Source organism: Oppia nitens, unplaced genomic scaffold, assembly GCF_028296485.1.
Source record: "Oppia nitens isolate AA-2021 unplaced genomic scaffold, nextdenovo-longstitch-racon4-pilon3 scaffold11_pilon_pilon_pilon, whole genome shotgun sequence".
Taxonomy (NCBI): domain Eukaryota; kingdom Metazoa; phylum Arthropoda; class Arachnida; order Sarcoptiformes; family Oppiidae; genus Oppia; species Oppia nitens.
Window position 1 is genome coordinate 2,582,548 of NW_026533190.1, and position 18,959 is coordinate 2,601,506.

Below are 18,959 nucleotides of genomic sequence, written 5' to 3' on the forward strand. Positions count from 1 at the left end.
ATTGAGTATAAAACTTATTGTCAATGAGATCACTGGATCAGATACTTGATTTGAATAGAAGTGATCCACTCAATGACACCACTTTTTATCCTATTTTAATACTTCATATAATAATTGTGTTTTATTATTACAATATAATAATCAATGTATTTAATCCTATTGTTTTAATCATTTAATAAAATATAAACTTATTTTAATCAATTAAATTATTACACCATCACCATCATCACCAACTAGTGGACTAGTGGTTAACATACAACTGCAACAAAACTTTTATTATATAATAATTATAACTTTTAAAAAACTACTAAATGTTTATTTGATTAGTGATTATAATATTATAATAATAAATATATAGATTTTATAATATTTAACATTATTTTATGTATATTTATAAAAAATTTATTATTTGTAATAAAAAACAATTTATTTGATTATTTTTGTATTTTTATTAAATTTTTTGTATTTTGATTTTAATTATTATCCAAATATTGATTTTAAATAATTTTTGTATAGATTTGTAATACATTTTTTTAAAAAATTTAATTTGTACCAAAAACATTTTAATATTTTAAGTATGATTTTAGTAAAGTATTTTAATACAAATATTTTTTCGTGTGATCTATAAATGTAATATATTTATGGCATATATTGACTGTTTTATTGAATTGTTTTAAATTAAATCACTTTTTAAATGATAAATTATTTAACTTTAAACTTCAATTTATTTATATATGATTTATTATTTTAAATAAACAAATAAATTATTTCAATAAAATCAGTCGAAAGTATTGTTATTTACTGTACTTTACTATCAAATGTGTTGACATTATTGATGAATAGTTTTTTTTGTGGATATATTTGTTGACAAAATTGTGTTTACATTTCAAATGTTTTGGATTTTAAGACAAAATTTTTTGTTGAAATTATGTTTGAAATGATTTAATAACAAGACATGAATCAAAGTAATGATAATATAAGACATACAAGACTTGGAAGACATAAAACACAAGACATGAGTGTCACGATTGATGTGAACGACGTGTTTGAAGAAGTGGTTAAACAAAATGAAAGACTTGTCAAAGAAATTGAATTTTATGAAGAAGTGGTCAACGATTTGGTGATAAATGTGAAGAAATGTATTGTTTGTCAACAAAATGATGTCATAAAAGACAGAATCAGTAAATTAGAGACACATTTGAAGAGTAAGACAACCGATAACTCAACTGATTTTAAGAGTGAATACAATGACTGCGATAACAATTTGAAAACAAATCTGAAGACAAAAAGGTTTGAAAAATCAAACAAAAGTTGTGTTAAAGATGTTACAGACTCTTATAATTATAAATCATGTGAAACAAGTGATGACAAAAAGTCTAGTAAAAGTTGTACAACAAATGTAAAGACATTGAATAAAAATTTAAAGATTGCATTCAAAAGAAATGAAAAAATCATTTTAAGAGATGTCGATGAAGTAACAGATGGTAACAGCAATAGACAGACAGATAGAAGTGGAAAACGCATGAAATCATACAGTGATGAGTATGCAAAACAAAGACTAGAATTAAGAGGTATTTTATTTTATGATAATATTTGAAATTTTTGTCTAATAATAATCATTGACACAAACAGATGACACACTTAGCAATGATGGTAGCTATCAGTGCCAGACATGTGATAATAAATATATTAAATTTGAAGACTTGGAGGCACACGTCAACAAACAACATCTTAACATTAAGCCATACAAGTGTCACATTTGTGGCGACCATTTGGTCGGTTATAATGCTTTAAGACGACATAAGAGTCAAAAACATTATACTGTTGGCGAAGGTATGGATCAGTTAAGTGATCGACGAAAATCTCAAAGTATGGATAAATTTATTATGTCTTAATATAATTGTTAATAAATGCATAATTTTTATAGCCATAGAATAATTTATTTTTATTTATTTATTTTTTTACTTTAGTCGCCGAAACTTTATCAAAATTTCAATGTAAATATTGTCAAAAGTTTATACATTGCGAGTTAGATCTTAAGCGACACGTGTCGCGCGTCCATAAAAACCTTAAACCGACTAAAAAGTTTGCGTGCGATATGTGTGACAAATCCTATAGTAATAGGGGTTCTCTTGTCATACATAAGCGTTTACTTCACGGCATTGGACCGAAGTTACCGTATTATTATTGCGATTGGGAGGGCTGTCAGTATAAATCACCATATATTACATTAGTCACAGGTATGTATGAAAAGCGCATTTAACTAATTTACTGTTAATTATATCTCTAATATAGTACAATATATATTTATTTAAATTGACATCAATCTCGCAGTGCATACAAAATTTTTATTCATTTATTATTATTTTTTTTTTAAAAATTGTTATACAATATATTTAGCGTACTATAAATTTATCCAATTTTTCAGTCCATAAGAAAACCCATTTAGGTATCCGTGACTTTGTATGTGATTGGCCCGGATGTGAGTTTCGGTCGGTAACCAAAGCTACTTTGAATACACACCAATTAGTTCACAGCGATAAATATGACTACCGGTGCCAATGGCCTGGCTGTGAGTTTCGTACTAAACAAGGTAAACAAATTACCGATAATAATCTATAATTTTTTTTTGTTTTATGATTTCTTTGTAATGTCTATTCAAAGATATTTTTTTAAAATAATTATTAATATAACTGTTTTTGATTTATGTATATTAATAATAAATAATATCTCATTTATATATAAGAGAGAGGAGTAAAGAGACATATGAAGAGTGTTCACGAAGACATACCCCGAACACTGTCGTGTCATTGGCCCGGATGTGACAAAATGTTTAGATTTAATAATGATTTGAAAATGTATGTTTTAAAAATATACCCTAATTACCGGTATTTTTTTTTTAATTTACCGGTAAAATAAATAAAAATCACTGATAATAATTTTTTCATCAACTATTTACAGCCATTTGAAACTACATAACGTTCCACACCTGCCCTGTCCTCAGTGTAACAAAAAGTTTACGACTAAAAAGTATTTGGTTAGTCATATGCAAACACACACGGGTTGGATACGAGTCAAGTGTCCGGTAAAGGGATGTAATACACAGATATCAAACAAAACTAATGTCAGACATCATTTGAGAGTACATCACAAGGACTGGACCGGCAATTAGTTATTAAAACAAATTATTAAACAATTTTTATATAATAAAAATAAAATTACATTACATTACTGTTAGTAATTTTTTTACTATCCATTTGTTTATTTTTCATTAAAAACCAGTTGAGAATGCTTTAAAAGCATTTCCATACGAATTCCTTAACTTAAAAAATAAAAAATATATATTAAAAATTTTTTGTAGCGGAGCCTGGATTCGAACCTATGTCGAGACAGACCGACAGAAAGACAGACCGACAGACAGACAGACCGACAGACAGACAGACAGACCGACAGACAGACAGACAGACAGACAGACAGACCGACAGACAGACAGACAGACCGACAGACTTTTAGAATGCATATAATTCGGAATTCGTGAATATTTCATATTTGAATAATGAATGGGATTTCATTTCATTTCACTTTTTATTATTTTGATAATTTCAACCAATTCATCAACAATTCATATTAATTTAGTTTTTTTTAATTAAAATATTTAATTAACTAAAGATTACTTTTAATTAATTATTTATTTACTTTTATATCATAAATATTTATTGACATTATTGATGAATATTTGGATATATTTGTTGACAAAATTGTGTTTACATTTCAAATGTTTTGGATTTTAAGTTAAAGTTTTTAATGATATATTATTTGAAATAATTTAATGACAAGACATGAGTGTCACTCTTGTGACAAAATGTTTAGATTTGATAATCACTTGAAAATGTCTGTTTTAAACACAAAAAAACAAGTTTTTAAAACCGTATTTAAATACAATTCAATTTGTATTAAAAAATGTATTTAAATACAATTGGTATAAATACAAAAAAAATACAAAAAATTGTAATGAAATTGTAAATAATTTGTATCCAAAATACAAAAAAATAAATAAATACAATATTTTTGTATTAAAATACAATTTATTTAAAATACATTAATTAATAAAAACACAAATATCTAAATAATGAGTTGTAATATATGTTTAAATTATATTATTTGTATTTCAATTGTATTTTGATACCAAATAAATATACAAAATTTTTGTATTAAATTAAAATAACGTTTAAAAAATAAAATAGTATACTATTATATTGTGATGACTAGATTTTAGTCTTTTATTATTATATTATTAAAAGACAGAGACAATCTATGGCTACAATTGCTCACTTTGTCTCTGTTCTCTATTTAGAGACTGACTATACTATTCTATACTATACTATACTATACTAAATTCTACTCTGAGTGCCACCACCATTGCCTGCACTTCGCACCGCAATAAATAAATCAATAAATAGATTAAAACATTTAATTACTTGACTTAGAGTGACTTATCAAACAAAACCATAGAAAGAGAAAGATCAGAGACCGGTGGCTGTTATCGTTGTCCTCGTTGGCCGCCGAATGTTTGAGTCCCAATGTTGTCCATAGGTATTGACCACCAATTGAATTGATATGATGTCTTGATTTCAATTTATTATAAAATAGTATTGTAGCAATACAATAAAGGTTCAGAAACTGTGTCCTTTTTGTGTTGAAAACAGTTGTTTATATACTCGTTCGACGAATTAATCAATAATAAAATGCACTACGAAGGCTGAGTATTGATTTTAGATTACTGCTGTCGTATGTGTCCGCCACTGGTGGTTGTCTATGGCGACCGATTCGTAGGCTGCGTAGGTCTCGATGATTGACAGGTGAATTGAGTTTAACGTTATGGCAATTAATAAAATTTAATGTGTTTGAGTGTGAGTGAGAGTATAGAGCTGGCGTTAAATGTGAGAGTGTATGAGAGGTAGAGAGAGAGAGAGCGTGTGAGTGTATGAGAGAGTGATATATACGCGGCAATAGACTATTGATTATTAATAAACAAATACCGGTGATTATCTCTGTTATAGTTCGGGTGCGCGTTTAAGCCACCAATGTTTTTACAGTTGATTTTGTTTCCCGGTGCCACCAGTTATAGATAAACTCCGTAAATGTCAATCCCGGTGATACTAGTTGGCCACCAACTTGTCCACTACACCCGGTTAGCGTTAGCGTCGCTATATCTAGTACTCCAGATACCGGTATATATAAAAAACAAGGCGACCGACCGATCCAAAGCCCAAACACATACTGACAATGTATGGGACATACAAAGGACTGTTAGGTCCTTTGTGACCCAACATCTGTCATACAGCCCTCCATAACAAAGACCTTTGTTATGGGAGGATTGAAATGTAAAATTTATTTTACAATATGTATGACACATGACTTAAATGTAATATTACATTAAATATTGAGTGACTGTTTGCCTAAAAAATAAATTATCAAATAGTATACTATATCTGTATTTAATTATTTGATAATATGATTGAGTATTGTGTAATGAGTATTGAATATTGAAGAGTGATTATTTGATACTATTAAAATTGAAAATCATATTATAATCAATTTATTTTTATTGTAAATGATATAATTATTTAGTGATTATTTTATCAAATTATTGTTATTTAAAATCATATAATAAACAATTATTATTTTATAATTAATTTATTTTTATTTTAAATGATATAATAATTATTTAGTGATTATTTTATTATCAAATTATTGTCATTTAAGATTTGTTTGATTTTAATTATTTTAATTTGTAATATTTAATGTATTTTTTTATTTTATATTATACATTATTTTATGTATATTAATAATTTAATTCTTTGTAATAAAAAACAATTTATTTGATTATTTTTGTATTTTAATTCATTTTTATTTGTATTTTCATATAATTACAAATGAGTTACAATAATATTGTATTGTAATACAATTTTTTTGTATTTTGGTTTTCATTTCATTACAAAAGAGTTACAGTATTATTGTATTGCATTTTATTTTTTTTGTATTTTTATTTGTATTATTATACAAATAGTATACTATTATTTTTGTATTAATTTGTAATACAATAATTAATTATTTTTTAATATTTTTTATTTTCATATGATTATTAATAACTATGTTTAATTTAAAAAATGTAAATTATTATTAAATAATCGATATCGAATCTACTTTAAATTTCCTGATAACGTTACACCAACCGTTAATTTTATTTTGTTAAACTTTAATTGCCTAAAATTATTAGAAAATTAATTTTTTAAGACACTTTAATATCTATTTATTATATGGTGTCATAATAACTTAATTTTTGAAACAAATTAAGTTAATTTATATATTAGTAGTATTAGTAGTTAGGTTTTGTTGTACCCACTCCTATACTGTACAAATATAAATGTTTACTGTATATTATAATCTACTGTATAGTGTAATAGTGATGGTCAGTGTAATGACTTTTATAAAAATAATGGTTATATTATTTTTATTTTAAACTTATTAGTTATATTTGATATTAATTAATAAATTATTTGTTTATAAAAAAATTATCTAAAATTGTTTAATATGTTATTTTTAATAAATAAATTATTGTATAAAATAATATCGATTTATATAAAAACTAGTTAGATCCATGTAATAAAATGTGTATCAATAGTTAACACGTGCAACAATACTCTCTCTCTCTCTCTCTCTCTCTCTCTCTCTCTCTCTCTCTCTCTCTCTCTCTCTCTCTCTCTCTCTCTCTCTCTCTCTCTCTCTCTCTCTCTCTCTCTCTCTCTCTCTCTCTCTCTCTCAATCTATCTCTTTACTAAACAATGCTTTCACGCGCTATATATAATATACAGTGTATTATAAAAAGTATATTTTATTAATTTTTTATTTAATAAATTAAAATTATTAATAATCGCGCGACACATTAAAAGTAATTGTTTGTGTGACAGAAAATGGCACAAACATTGAACAAATTATATAGTAGTATAGATAATATATTTATATAATATGATGTAATATGATATTTAGTAATAATATTATATTACTGTAATTTACTGTATGTTTATGTATACTAATGTTGTTATACAGTAAAACTGTTTCATTATAAAATAAACCAAAACAATAATGGCCGCCATGCTATGATACCCTTATTTAACTTTTTTGACACTACGCTTAAATTACTTTATCATATTAATTGCTTACATAAATAGCTTAATAGCAATAAATATGATTTAGCGTAATTTAAGAGTAGTGTCAAAAAAGTTAAATAAGGGTATCATAGCGTGGCGGCCATTATTGTTTTGGTTTTGTTTATAATGATACAGTTTTTATAATGTGTTGACATTATTGATGAATATTTTTTTTTGGATATATTTGTTGATAAAATTGTATTTACATTTCAAATGTTTTTTTGTTATTATAATTATTTTTGAAGTAATTTAAAACAAGAGACGAATCCATAATCAAAGTTATGATAATATAAGACACGGAAGTAATCAAACACAAGACATGAGTGTCACGATTGATGTCAACGACATGTTTCAAGAAATGGTTAAACAAAATGAAAGACTTGTCAAAGAAATTGAATTTTATGAAGAAGTGGTCAACGATTTGATGATAATTGTAAAGACATGTATTGTTTGTCAACAAAATAATGTCATAAAAGACAGAATCAATCGATTGGAGACACACTTGAAGAGTAAAACAACCGATAATTCAATTATAGTTAAGAATGAATATATTGTATACAATGATGATTACGATAACAACTTGAAGACAACAAATGAAGACAATGGATGTGTTCAAGAGATTACAGATTTTGATAGTTATATATCATGTGAGACGAGTGATGGCAACAAATCAGACAACAGTTTAGAAAGAGATTTAATTAGTAGTTTGAAGACAAAGTCATTGTCGAGAACTAAAAAAAGAAGTGTTAAAGACGTTACAGATTCTGTTAAGACAAGTGATGCTAACGAATCAGTTAACAGTTTGACAATAAATTTAAAGACAAAGTCATTGAAAAAAACTAAGTCAAATGAAAAAAGTATTTCAGAAAATGTCGACAAACTTGAAGACAATAACAATAAGAGTAATGCAGTTAATAGTGGGAAACGTATGAAATCATTCATTAGTGATGAATATGAACAACAAAAACAAAAATTAAGAGGTATTTGAAATAGTATTTGAAATCACAGTTTAATAATTAGTATAATTATTAATATCTTTAAACAGAAGAAACACTTACCAGTGATGGCAGCTATCAGTGCCAGACATGTGATTATAAAAGTAAAAAATTTCCTGAATGCGAGTCACACGTCAACCGATGTCACCTTAAGATTAATCCATACAAATGTGACATTTGTGGCGAACAGTTTGTCGGTTATGGACCTCTAAGACGACATAAGAGTCTCAAACACTATTATGTTGGCGAAGGTTTGGATCAATTAACTGATCGACGAAAATCTCAAAGTATTTGATTGAAATTTTTATTTTGTTTAAAGTTTTTTAAAAAATATATATAAAATAATATCAATTTATTTATAAATACCTAATTATCTTATCTTTTATTTTTAGTCGTCAGATCACTGAACAAATATCAGTGTCAATATTGTCAAAAATTTTTACGTACCGAACAACTTCTCAATGAACACGTGTCGCGCGTGCATTACAACGTGAAACCCGGTGTAACGTTTGGTTGCGATAAGTGTAACAAATTATATTTTAACAGAACTTCACTTAATATTCACAAACGTAAACAACACGGTATCGGCAGAGAAGTAAAGTATTATCACTGCGATTGGATTGGCTGTCAGTTCAAAACGTCAAGTGTTTCAATGGTCACAGGTATGTGTGATAATTAATTTTAATTACCGGTAATAAAATTATTATAATTATGGGACACACATGCATCTCCCAGTGCATCAAAAAAGACATTTAGGTATCCGTGACTATGTATGTGATTATCCCGGATGTCAGGTTCAGACGGCCACCATAAGTGAACTTAATAATCATAAGTTAGTTCACAGCGATAGCTATAACTATCGGTGCCAATGGCCTGGTTGCGAGTTTCTCACTAAATCAAGTAATTTATTTACATTGTATATCCAAATAGTATTTAAAAAAAGTATTTATTAAGTAAATAGTTAAAATAATAGTAAAAAGTTAATATCTTTTTATCGGTATTTAATATTTTTTTAAAAATATATTTATTTATTTATTTATTTAAGAGAGAGGTTTGAAGTTACACACAGAGAAAGTTCATGAGGAAAGTTCTCCTAAATTTGCGTGTCATTGGACCGGATGTGACAAAACATTTAGATTTAACTCTTACTTAAAACAGTATTATTTATTTTATAATAATTTTTTTAATATATATATATTTATTTATTTTTATTTAATTGAAATAATAAGGACTATCGGTAATAATTTTTTTTGTTTATCCAATTATATTATACAACCAGACATCTGAAACTACATAACGAACCAGACCTTCCCTGTCCTTTCTGTAGTAAACTGTTTAAGACTAAGAGTGCTGTGGATATTCATGTGAGAACCCATACGGGAGCTATACGTGTACCCTGTCCTGTACCGGGATGTCAGATACAGATATCAGGCAAAGCTAATATCAAACATCATATGAGATATCATCATAAGGATTGGACACCCAATAAGTCATTGATTAAATAACTAACTATTAGTGAATTTGCTATTTATTATTATTATTATTACTATTATTGTACATAATATTTATTCTATAACATGAAATAAATTGATTGAAACAATTTAATTAAATAATAGATAGTAATTTATATTAATATTATTTACAGTAATTATTTATTTGTTTATTGCTATTTGTAAAAATTAATTCATATTTAAATAGAGGAATGGGATGTCATCTCTCTATTTACTCTTTATAATAGTCGACTGGGAATTGGCTTCGAGTTTCAATTGTCTGGTATTTTATGGAATAATAGGAATTAATTCTATTTACTTTAGCGACAATTTATCCAATTCTTCAACTTTGAACTGTTGTGTCCATCTTTCGACCTCAACCTCCAACTCATGTCTCTCCAGTTTCAATGTTCGCAAATGTTTGTCAATAATATGTTTTTTCACCTTTGCTTTTACAGCTGTTTTAACCACTTCTCGGTATTCATTATCCGATGTTTTACCACTGTTTTTGATCTCTTCCTCACACTTACGACATTCAAATGGATAATATTTAATATGTGGGTTAATATGGTTGACATTGTTTTCCGGATAATCCTTATCTATGTTACGTACGATCAGTTGGTGTTTGGCGTTCGGCTCATTCCTAATGTCGAAAACCTGTTCACATCAAACAACAAAAATTAATAATTATTTTTAGTTTAAAAAATTAATTATTTTTAAACATACACTCATAATACGATCACATGCGGGACAGCCCTCGTAATTGGTTTTACTCCTATCGGGTATAGTCTTAATACTTTCGGACATAGTTTTGATCAGCTGATCCTGGTACTCCAGATGCCATACCATAAACTTATCGACAGCATCTTTATCGGCAACACTGTTAGTCAAATGGTCGTTCAATAGATGATCCCGGAGCAGGTCTCGGGTGCGAAATGTTAGAAAACAATCGTTGGTTCGGGTGTACATTGGGACACAGTTGGGAGTGGCCGGTCTAGAATTATCTATTAATATACAAAAATAAGGCGTATCGGGTATATTGGACATGGTATGTTTGTTTGTGTGTGTGTGTGTGTGTGTGTGTGTGTGTGTGTGTGTGTGTGTGTGTGTGTGTGTGTGTTTGTGTAAAGTATGTATAATTAATAGGTATGTGTCGTATTTTAATTTTAACAAAAATTTCAACGTTAATACATGTATATTAAAAAACTTTTTTTTTTGATAATATATGAGATTAAAAAAATTGCAAACTTTATGCATTTATATACTAATAAAATATCTGTTTAATTATTTATCTATTATTATCAATAATATAATTCAAATGTTGTAATAACAATATCAGTAAGTTATGTAGTTGTACTGGTATTTTGATAATTAAATTTTTAATTTTATAATAATGTAATAATTCTAGACTAGAGTCTAAATTTCAATTATTATATAATATTTTTTTGTTTTATAATAATAAATGAATGACATTATTGATGAATATTTTGTGGATATATTTGTTGACAAAATTGTGTTTACATTTCAAATGTTTTGGATTTTAAGTCAAAAATTTTTGATGAAATTATGTTTGAAATGATTTAATGACAAGACATGAATCAAAGTAATGATAATATAAGACATACAAGACTTGGAAGACATAAAACACAAGACATGAGTGTTACGATTGATGTGAACGACGTGTTTGAAGAAGTGGTTAAACAAAATGAAAGACTTGTCAAAGAAATTGAATTTTATGAAGAAGTGGTCAACGATTTGATAACAAATGTTAAGAAATGTATTGTTTGTCAACAAAATGATGTCATAAAAGACAGAATCAGTGAATTGGAGACACAATTGAAGAGTAAGACAATTGATAACTCAACTGATGTTAAGAGTGATGATAAAGACTGTGATAAAAATGTAAAAACAAAAGGTTTACAAAAGTTGAAGAAAACAACTAAAAGATGTATTAAAAAGTTTGCAGATTCTGTTACCAGTGATGACGACAACGACTCAGATAGAAGTCGGACAACAAATGTAAAGATAAAGACATTTATGAAAACTAAGAAAAATCTAAAGATTGCTTTCAAGAGAAACGAAAAAATTATATTAAGAGATGTCAATGAAGTTGAAGACAATAAAAGCAAAACAATTAAAATTGTAAAACACATGAAATCAAAGAAAGCAATGAAACGATGTGTTAAAGACCATACAGATAGTGATAGTTATAAATCATATGATATGACTGATGACTATGACATCGATGACAATAGCAAAAGAAATGTTAAGACATTGAAGAAAAAAGAGAAAATCATTCAAAAAGATGTCGACGATGTAACAGATGGTAACAGTAATAGACAGACAGTTAAAAAAGTGAAACAAATGAAACCATATAGTGATGAATATGAAGAAAAAAGACAGAAATTAAAAGGTAATTTGATTTATTGATTTTATGGATAATAATTATTATTTAAATTTAATATTAATATTAATATCAAAACAGATGATACACTTACCAGTGATGGCAGCAATCAGTGCCAGACATGTGATTATAAAAGCATTAAATTTATAGATTTTGAGACACATATCAACCGATATCATCTAAACATTAAGCCATATAAGTGTCACATTTGTGGCCAACATTTTGTTGGTTACGACACTTTAAGACGACATAAGGGTCTCAAACACTTTTATGTTGGCCAAGCTTTGGATCAATTAAGTGATAAACGAAAATCTCAAAGTATTAATAAATTTTTTATTTGTTTACCACTTTTATTTTTTTTATATAATATTTTAAATAATTTTTTTCAAAATAATTTATACATAAGTCGCCCAAACTTTATCGAAATTTCAGTGTCAATATTGTCAAAAATTTATACACTGCGAGTCAGATCTCAAACAACACGTGGCGCGCGTGCATCACAACGTAAAATCGTCTAAAACTATTTCATGCGATTTGTGTGAAAAATTTTATAGTAATAGGTCTTCACTTATCAAACATAAACGTTTTTATCACTGCATCGGAAAAACATTACCGATATTTTACTGCGATTGGGAGGGCTGTCAATATAAATCAGATAATTTGACATTACTTGGAGGTATGTATTTATGTATTTCGGAGAAGCGCACATACCGTAATATCGAAATCGTTTTTTTTGTTGAAAATAATTTTATATAAATTTATATTAAGTAGTATTAATATTTACACAAATATTTCAGTGCATAAAAAAAGACATTTAGGTATCCGTGACTATGTGTGTGATTGGCCCGGATGTGAGTTTCGAGCAGTGGCTATAAGTGATATCACTAGACATAAGCTCATTCATAGCGATAATTATGACTATCGGTGCCAATCAATCGGTTGTGAGTTTCGCACTAAAATTAGTAAATATAATATTTTTTTTATTTACCATTAATTTTTTTTATTAAATTTATGTATACTTAATAACAATTTAAATTTAAAGAATATAATTTAAAGAAACACATGGATAGTATTCATAAGGACATACCCCACACATTGGTGTGTCATTGGCCCGGATGTGATAAAACGTTTAGATTTACCCATAATTTGACAAAGTATTAAAATATATATATAAATTATAACTTATTAAAAACAGTAGTAATGGGAAACATTTGTTAATTTTTTGTATCTATTAACCAGACATATGACTCTACATAACAAACCACATCTGCCGTGTCCTCACTGTAACAAACTGTTTACGACTAAGAGGTATTTGGGTCTTCATATGGCAACACATACGGGAAGTCTACGTGTGATGTGTCCGATAAAGGGATGTAATATAGAAATATCATCAAAAAATAATATCAGACATCATATGAGAGTACATCACAAGGACTGTACCGGCAATTAGTTATTTGCTATTATTATTGTATATAATATAGTGTAAGAAAAATAAAAAAATTTCTAAATAATTAAATTACATTATTCGGTAGTTTTTTGTTAACTTTGTATTTATTACTTACTTGTATTTGACACTTGGATTTGTAATAATAAATTTATATTTAAACATTACTTTCAATCGTTATTTTCTTTATATACAGTTTTATATAAAAAAAATTAAGACATTTTTGGTGACATTATTGATGAATATTTGGTATATTTGTTGACAAAATTGTGTTTACATTTCAAATGTTTTGATTTATATTTTGTGTCAAAAAATTTTGATTAAATTATGTTTGAAATGATTTAATGACAAGACATGAATCAAAGTAATGATAATATAAGACATAATACTAGACTTGGAAGACATAAAAGACAAGATATGAGTGTCACGATTGATGTGAACGACGTGTTTGAAGAAGTGGTTAAACAAAATGAAAGACTTGTCAAAGAAATTGAATTTTATGAAGAAGTGGTCAACGATTTGATAACAAATGTGAAGACATGTATTGTTTGTCAACAAAATAATGTCATAAAAGACAGAATCAGTGAATTGGTGACACACTTGAAGAGTAAAACAATTGATAACTCAACTGATGTTAAGAGTGATGATAAAGACTGTGATAAAAATGTAAAAACAAAAGATTTACAAAAGTTGAAGAAAACAACTAAAAGATGTATTAAAAAGTTTGCAGATTCTGTTACCAGTGATGACGACAACGACTCAGATAGAAGTGGGACAACAAATGTAAAGATAAAGACATTTATGAAAACTAAGAAAAATCTAAAGATTGCTTTCAAAAGAAACGAAAAAATTATATTAAGAGATGTCAATGAAGTTGAAGACAATAAAAGTAAAACAATTAAAAGTGTAAAACACATGAAATCAAAGAAAGCAATGAAACGATGTGTTAAAGACAATACAGATAGTGATAGTTATAAATCATGTGATATGACTGATGACTATGACATCGATGACAATAGCAAAAGAAATGTTAAGACATTGAAGAAAACTAAGAAAATAATTTTAAAAGATGTCGACGATGTAACAGATGGTAACATTAATAGACAGACAGTTAAAAGTGTGAAAACCATTAAACCATATAGTGATGAATATGAAGAAAAAAGACAAAGACTAAAAGGTATTTAATTTATTGATTTTTAGGATAATATTTATTTTTTTAAATTAATAATAAGAATTAATTTCAAAACAGATGATACACTTACCATTGATGGCAGCTATCAGTGCCAGACATGTGATTATAAAGGAATTAGATTTGAAGATCTTGAGAGACACGTCAATGTATATCATCTCAATATTAAGCCATTTAAATGTGCCATTTGTGGCCATCATTTGAACTGTTATCACTCATTAAGTCTACATAAGAATCGCAAACACTATTATATTGGCCAAGGATTGGATCAATTAAGTGATAAACAAAAATCTCAAAGTATTAATGAAAAGTTTTTATTTTATTTAGCATTTTTTATAATATTTATTTTATTTTTTCAAAATAATTTATACATAAGTCGCCGAAAGACTATCGAAATTTCAGTGTCGAAATTGTCAAAAGTTTTGTTACAGTCATTCAAATCTTAAGCGCCACGTATTGCACGCGCATCACAAACTGAAACCGTCAAAAACGTTTGCTTGCGATTTATGTGACAGGTCATATTGTAATAGTAATTCACTTATACAACATAAACGCATACATCATGGCATCGGACGGAAGTTATTGTATTATTATTGCGATTGGGAGGGCTGTCAGTATAAGGCAACAAATAGTTTAACAGTTTCAGGTAATGTGTAATGTTTTTTCAACTATACGTACGGTAAGCAAAATATATTTATAAATATCTACACAAACTCTTACAGTGCATAAAAAAAGACATTTAGGTATCCGTGACTATGCGTGTGATTGGCCCGGTTGTGAGTTTCGGGCAGTGGTCAAAAGTGATATGACTAGACATAAAGTCGTTCATAGCGATAATTATGACTATCGGTGCCAATCGACCAGTTGTGAGTTTCGTACTAAAAAAAGTAAATATATTTTTTGTTTTTATTACCATTAATTTGTCTTATTAAATTTATTTATACTTAATAACAATTTAAATTTAAAGAATATAATTTAAAGAAACACATGGATAGTATTCATAAGGACATACCCCACACACTGGTGTGTCATTGGCCCGGATGTGATAAAACGTTTAGATTTACCCATAATTTGAGAAAGTATTTAAAAAATAGTTACATTATTTTAAAAAATATATAAATATAAATTATAACTTAACGGTACAAACATTTTATTAATTATTATTTCTATTAACCAGACATATGACTCTACATAACAAACCACATCTGCCGTGTCCTCACTGTAACAAACTGTTTACGACTAAGAGGTATTTGGGTCTTCATATGGCAACACATACGGGAAGTCTACGTGTGATGTGTCCGATAAAGGGATGTAATATAGAAATATCATCAAAAAATAATATCAGACATCATATGAGAGTACATCACAAGGACTGTACCGGCAATTAGTTATTTGCTTTTATTACTGTATATAATATTGTATAAGAAATTTTTAAATTATTTAATTACATTATTCAGTAGTTTTTTGTTAACTTTGTATTTATAATTTACTTGTATTTGAAACAGGATTTGTAAATAATTGGACTTTCAATTTAAATTTAAATTTAAATTATTATTTTCTAATAATTATGGCTTAGTTTTACATTGACATTGTTTTGCATAAAAATATTCAATAATTTAATTTAATTTAAAAAATCATTGTACTGTATTTAAACATTATTTCAATCGTTAATTTCTTTATATACAGTTTTATAAAAAAAATTAAGACATTTTTGGTGACATTATTGATGAATGTTTTGGATATATTTGTTGACAAAATTGTGTTTACATTTCAAATGTTTTGGATTTTAAGACAAAATTTTTTGTTGAAATTATGTTTGAAATGATTTAATAACAAGACATGAATCAAAGTAATGATAATATAAGACATACAAGACTTGGAAGACATAAAACACAAGACATGAGTGTCACGATTGATGTGAACGACGTGTTTGAAGAAGTGGTTAAACAAAATGAAAGACTTGTCAAAGAAATTGAATTTTATGAAGAAGTGGTCAACGATTTGGTGATAAATGTGAAGAAATGTGTTGTTTGTCAACAAAATGATGTCATAAAAGACAGAATCAGTGAATTGGAGACACAATTGAAGAGTAAGACAATTGATAACTCAACTGATGTTAAGAGTGATGATAAAGACTGTGATAAAAATGTAAAAACAAAAGGTTTACAAAAGTTGAAGAAAACAACTAAAAGATGTATTAAAAAGTTTGCAGATTCTGTTACCAGTGATGACGACAACGACTCAGATAGAAGTCGGACAACAAATGTAAAGATAAAGACATTTATGAAAACTAAGAAAAATCTAAAGATAGCTTTCAAAAGAAACGAAAAAATTATATTAAGAGATGTCAATGAAGTTGAAGACAATAAAAGCAAAACAATTAAAAGTGTAAAACACATGAAATCAAAGAAAGCAAAGAAACGAAATGTTAAAGACTATACAGATAGTGATAGTAATAAATCATGTGATATGACTGATGACTATGACTATGACATCGATGACAATTGCAAAAGAAATGTTAAGACATTGAAGAAAACTAAGAAAATAATTTTAAAAGATGTCGACGATGTAACAGATGGTGAGAGTAATAGACAGACAGTTAAAAGTGTGAAAACCATTAAACCATACAGTGATGAGTATGAAGAAAAAAGACAGAAATTAAAAGGTATTTAATTTATTGTTTTTATGGATATTTAAATTTAATAATGATTATTAATATCAAAACAGATGAAACACTTACCATTGATGGCAGCTATCAATGCCAGACATGTGATTATAAAAGAATTAGATTTGAAGATCTTGAGAGACACGTCAATCTATATCATCTGAATATTAAGCCATTTAAGTGTGACATTTGTGGACATCATTTGAACTGTTATGACTCATTAAGTCTACATAAGAATCGTAAACACTATTATATTGGCCAAGGATTGGATCAATTAAGTGATAAACAAAAATCTCAAGGTATTGATGAAAAGCTTTTATTTTATTAATCAATTTTATTTTTTTAATAATAATATTTATTTATTTTTTCAAAATAATTTATACATAAGTCGCCGAAAGTTTATCGAAATTTCAGTGTCGAAATTGTCAAAAGTTTTGTTACAGTCATTCAAATCTTAAGCGCCACGTATTGCACGCGCATCACAACCTGAAACCGTTAAAAACGTTTACTTGTGATATGTGCGACAAATCGTATTGTAATAGTAATACACTTATAACACATAAACGTTTAAAACACGGTATCGGAGAAAAGTTACCGTTTTATTACTGCGATTGGGAGGGCTGTCAGTTTAAGACAACAAATAGATTAATGGTTTCAGGTATGTAGTGATAGATATACGAAATTAATTTTTAATTTAACTAAATAATAATAATAGTATAAATATTTATATACATTATTTATTAATATCGGACACAAATATTTCAGTGCATAAAAAAAGGCATTTAGGTATCCGTGACATTGTGTGTGATTGGCCCGGATGTGAGTATCGATCAGTGGCCAAAAGTGATATGACTAGACATAAGATTCTTCATAGCGATAATTTTGATTATCGGTGCCAATCGACCGGTTGTGAGTTTCGCACTAAAAAAAGTAAATATATTTTTTAAAATTTACCATTAATTTGTTTTATTTATTTATATATATATATACTAAATAATAATTTAAATTTAAAGAATATAATTTAAAGAAACACATGGATAGAATTCATAAGGACATACCCCACACACTGGTGTGTCATTGGCCCGGATGTGATAAAACGTTTAGATTTACCAATTGTTTGAGAATGTATTTAAAAAAAATAGTTACATAATTTTAAAAAATAAATAAATATAAATTATAACTTAACGGTACAAACATTTTATTAATTTTTATTTCTATTAACCAGACATATGACTCTACATAACAAACCACATCTGCCGTGTCCTCACTGTAACAAACTGTTTACGACTAAGAGGTATTTGGGTCTTCATATGGCAACACATACAGGAAGTCTACGTGTGATGTGTCCGATAAAGGGATGTAATATAGAAATATCATCAAAAAATAATATCAGACATCATATGAGAGTACATCACAAGGATTGGACAGGCAAATAGTTATTTAAACTATAAATTTGTTTTTCATTAATGTATATAATATAATATGTATATAAATAAGAAAAATAAATCTTATAAATAATTAAATTATATTATTCGGTAGTTTTTTTTGTTAACTTTGTATT

General features: G+C 27.2%; 6 protein-coding genes across 7 annotated transcripts; 5 read left to right on the forward strand and 1 right to left on the reverse strand.

Moving 5' to 3' along the window:
• The first annotated feature begins 857 nt into the window (after positions 1-857).
• Positions 858-3,172, forward strand: LOC128951493 (zinc finger protein 567-like). Its single transcript, XM_054296744.1, has 6 exons — positions 858-1,571; positions 1,633-1,869; positions 1,971-2,240; positions 2,429-2,593; positions 2,747-2,858; positions 2,962-3,172. Exons 1-6 carry the CDS (start codon positions 956-958, stop codon positions 3,170-3,172), a joined length of 1,611 nt encoding a protein of 536 aa, XP_054152719.1. The 5' UTR covers positions 858-955.
• A 3,892-nt stretch (positions 3,173-7,064) lies between these two features.
• LOC128952308 (zinc finger protein 62 homolog) lies at positions 7,065-9,751 on the forward strand. Of its 2 annotated transcripts, XM_054297687.1 has the most exons (7): positions 7,065-7,098; positions 7,457-8,191; positions 8,257-8,493; positions 8,599-8,868; positions 8,942-9,106; positions 9,252-9,363; positions 9,486-9,751. In XM_054297687.1, the coding sequence occupies exons 2-7, from the start codon at positions 7,531-7,533 to the stop codon at positions 9,709-9,711; spliced, it is 1,671 nt and encodes a 556-aa protein (XP_054153662.1). In that variant the 5' UTR covers positions 7,065-7,098; positions 7,457-7,530; the 3' UTR covers positions 9,712-9,751. The 2 variants fall into 2 exon arrangements, with proteins under 2 accessions (XP_054153662.1, XP_054153653.1); XM_054297678.1 differs by lacking the exon at positions 7,065-7,098 and having other exon boundaries at positions 7,407-8,191.
• Positions 9,752-9,877: 126 nt separating this feature from the next.
• On the reverse strand, positions 9,878-10,752 carry LOC128952369 (uncharacterized). Its single transcript, XM_054297758.1, has 2 exons — positions 10,423-10,752; positions 9,878-10,353 (listed from the first exon to the last, which is right to left on the reverse strand). Exons 1-2 carry the CDS (start codon positions 10,741-10,743, stop codon positions 10,012-10,014), a joined length of 663 nt encoding a protein of 220 aa, XP_054153733.1. The 5' UTR covers positions 10,744-10,752; the 3' UTR covers positions 9,878-10,011.
• A 451-nt stretch (positions 10,753-11,203) lies between these two features.
• Positions 11,204-13,700, forward strand: LOC128952297 (zinc finger protein 99-like). Its single transcript, XM_054297665.1, has 6 exons — positions 11,204-12,109; positions 12,182-12,418; positions 12,507-12,776; positions 12,898-13,062; positions 13,143-13,254; positions 13,340-13,700. Exons 1-6 carry the CDS (start codon positions 11,290-11,292, stop codon positions 13,548-13,550), a joined length of 1,815 nt encoding a protein of 604 aa, XP_054153640.1. The 5' UTR covers positions 11,204-11,289; the 3' UTR covers positions 13,551-13,700.
• A 198-nt stretch (positions 13,701-13,898) lies between these two features.
• Positions 13,899-16,121, forward strand: LOC128951504 (zinc finger protein 718-like). The gene is made up of 6 exons (XM_054296755.1): positions 13,899-14,721; positions 14,794-15,030; positions 15,110-15,379; positions 15,456-15,620; positions 15,701-15,812; positions 15,911-16,121. Exons 1-6 carry the CDS (start codon positions 13,899-13,901, stop codon positions 16,119-16,121), a joined length of 1,818 nt encoding a protein of 605 aa, XP_054152730.1.
• Positions 16,122-16,472: 351 nt separating this feature from the next.
• Positions 16,473-18,834, forward strand: LOC128951514 (zinc finger protein 62-like). The gene is made up of 6 exons (XM_054296765.1): positions 16,473-17,398; positions 17,461-17,697; positions 17,787-18,056; positions 18,164-18,328; positions 18,412-18,523; positions 18,624-18,834. The coding sequence occupies exons 1-6, from the start codon at positions 16,573-16,575 to the stop codon at positions 18,832-18,834; spliced, it is 1,821 nt and encodes a 606-aa protein (XP_054152740.1). The 5' UTR covers positions 16,473-16,572.
• The last annotated feature ends 125 nt before the right edge of the window (positions 18,835-18,959 follow it).

Bases quoted from the DNA above. Each gene is read 5' to 3' on its own strand.
- LOC128951493 (XM_054296744.1), top strand. From the start codon at position 956: ATGAATCAAAGTAATGATAATATAAGACATACAAGACTTGGAAGACAT. The intron at 2,241-2,428 runs GTATGTATGAAA...CCAATTTTTCAG, and splicing joins ATATATTACATTAGTCACAG to TCCATAAGAAAACCCATTTA. The intron at 2,594-2,746 runs GTAAACAAATTA...TTTATATATAAG, and splicing joins TGAGTTTCGTACTAAACAAG to AGAGAGGAGTAAAGAGACAT.
- LOC128952308 (XM_054297687.1), top strand. From the start codon at position 7,531: ATGAGTGTCACGATTGATGTCAACGACATGTTTCAAGAAATGGTTAAA. The intron at 8,494-8,598 runs GTATTTGATTGA...TTTTATTTTTAG, and splicing joins TGATCGACGAAAATCTCAAA to TCGTCAGATCACTGAACAAA. The intron at 9,364-9,485 runs GTATTATTTATT...TTATACAACCAG, and splicing joins TTTAACTCTTACTTAAAACA to ACATCTGAAACTACATAACG.
- LOC128952369 (XM_054297758.1), bottom strand. From the start codon at position 10,743: ATGTCCAATATACCCGATACGCCTTATTTTTGTATATTAATAGATAAT. The intron at 10,354-10,422 runs GTATGTTTAAAA...TGATGTGAACAG, and splicing joins CATGTGATCGTATTATGAGT to GTTTTCGACATTAGGAATGA.
- LOC128952297 (XM_054297665.1), top strand. From the start codon at position 11,290: ATGAATCAAAGTAATGATAATATAAGACATACAAGACTTGGAAGACAT. The intron at 12,419-12,506 runs GTATTAATAAAT...TTTATACATAAG, and splicing joins TGATAAACGAAAATCTCAAA to TCGCCCAAACTTTATCGAAA. The intron at 13,255-13,339 runs GTATTAAAATAT...TCTATTAACCAG, and splicing joins TTTACCCATAATTTGACAAA to ACATATGACTCTACATAACA.
- LOC128951504 (XM_054296755.1), top strand. From the start codon at position 13,899: ATGAATCAAAGTAATGATAATATAAGACATAATACTAGACTTGGAAGA. The intron at 15,380-15,455 runs GTAATGTGTAAT...AAACTCTTACAG, and splicing joins AAATAGTTTAACAGTTTCAG to TGCATAAAAAAAGACATTTA. The intron at 15,621-15,700 runs GTAAATATATTT...TTAAATTTAAAG, and splicing joins TGAGTTTCGTACTAAAAAAA to AATATAATTTAAAGAAACAC.
- LOC128951514 (XM_054296765.1), top strand. From the start codon at position 16,573: ATGAATCAAAGTAATGATAATATAAGACATACAAGACTTGGAAGACAT. The intron at 18,057-18,163 runs GTATGTAGTGAT...CAAATATTTCAG, and splicing joins AAATAGATTAATGGTTTCAG to TGCATAAAAAAAGGCATTTA. The intron at 18,524-18,623 runs GTATTTAAAAAA...TCTATTAACCAG, and splicing joins TTTACCAATTGTTTGAGAAT to ACATATGACTCTACATAACA.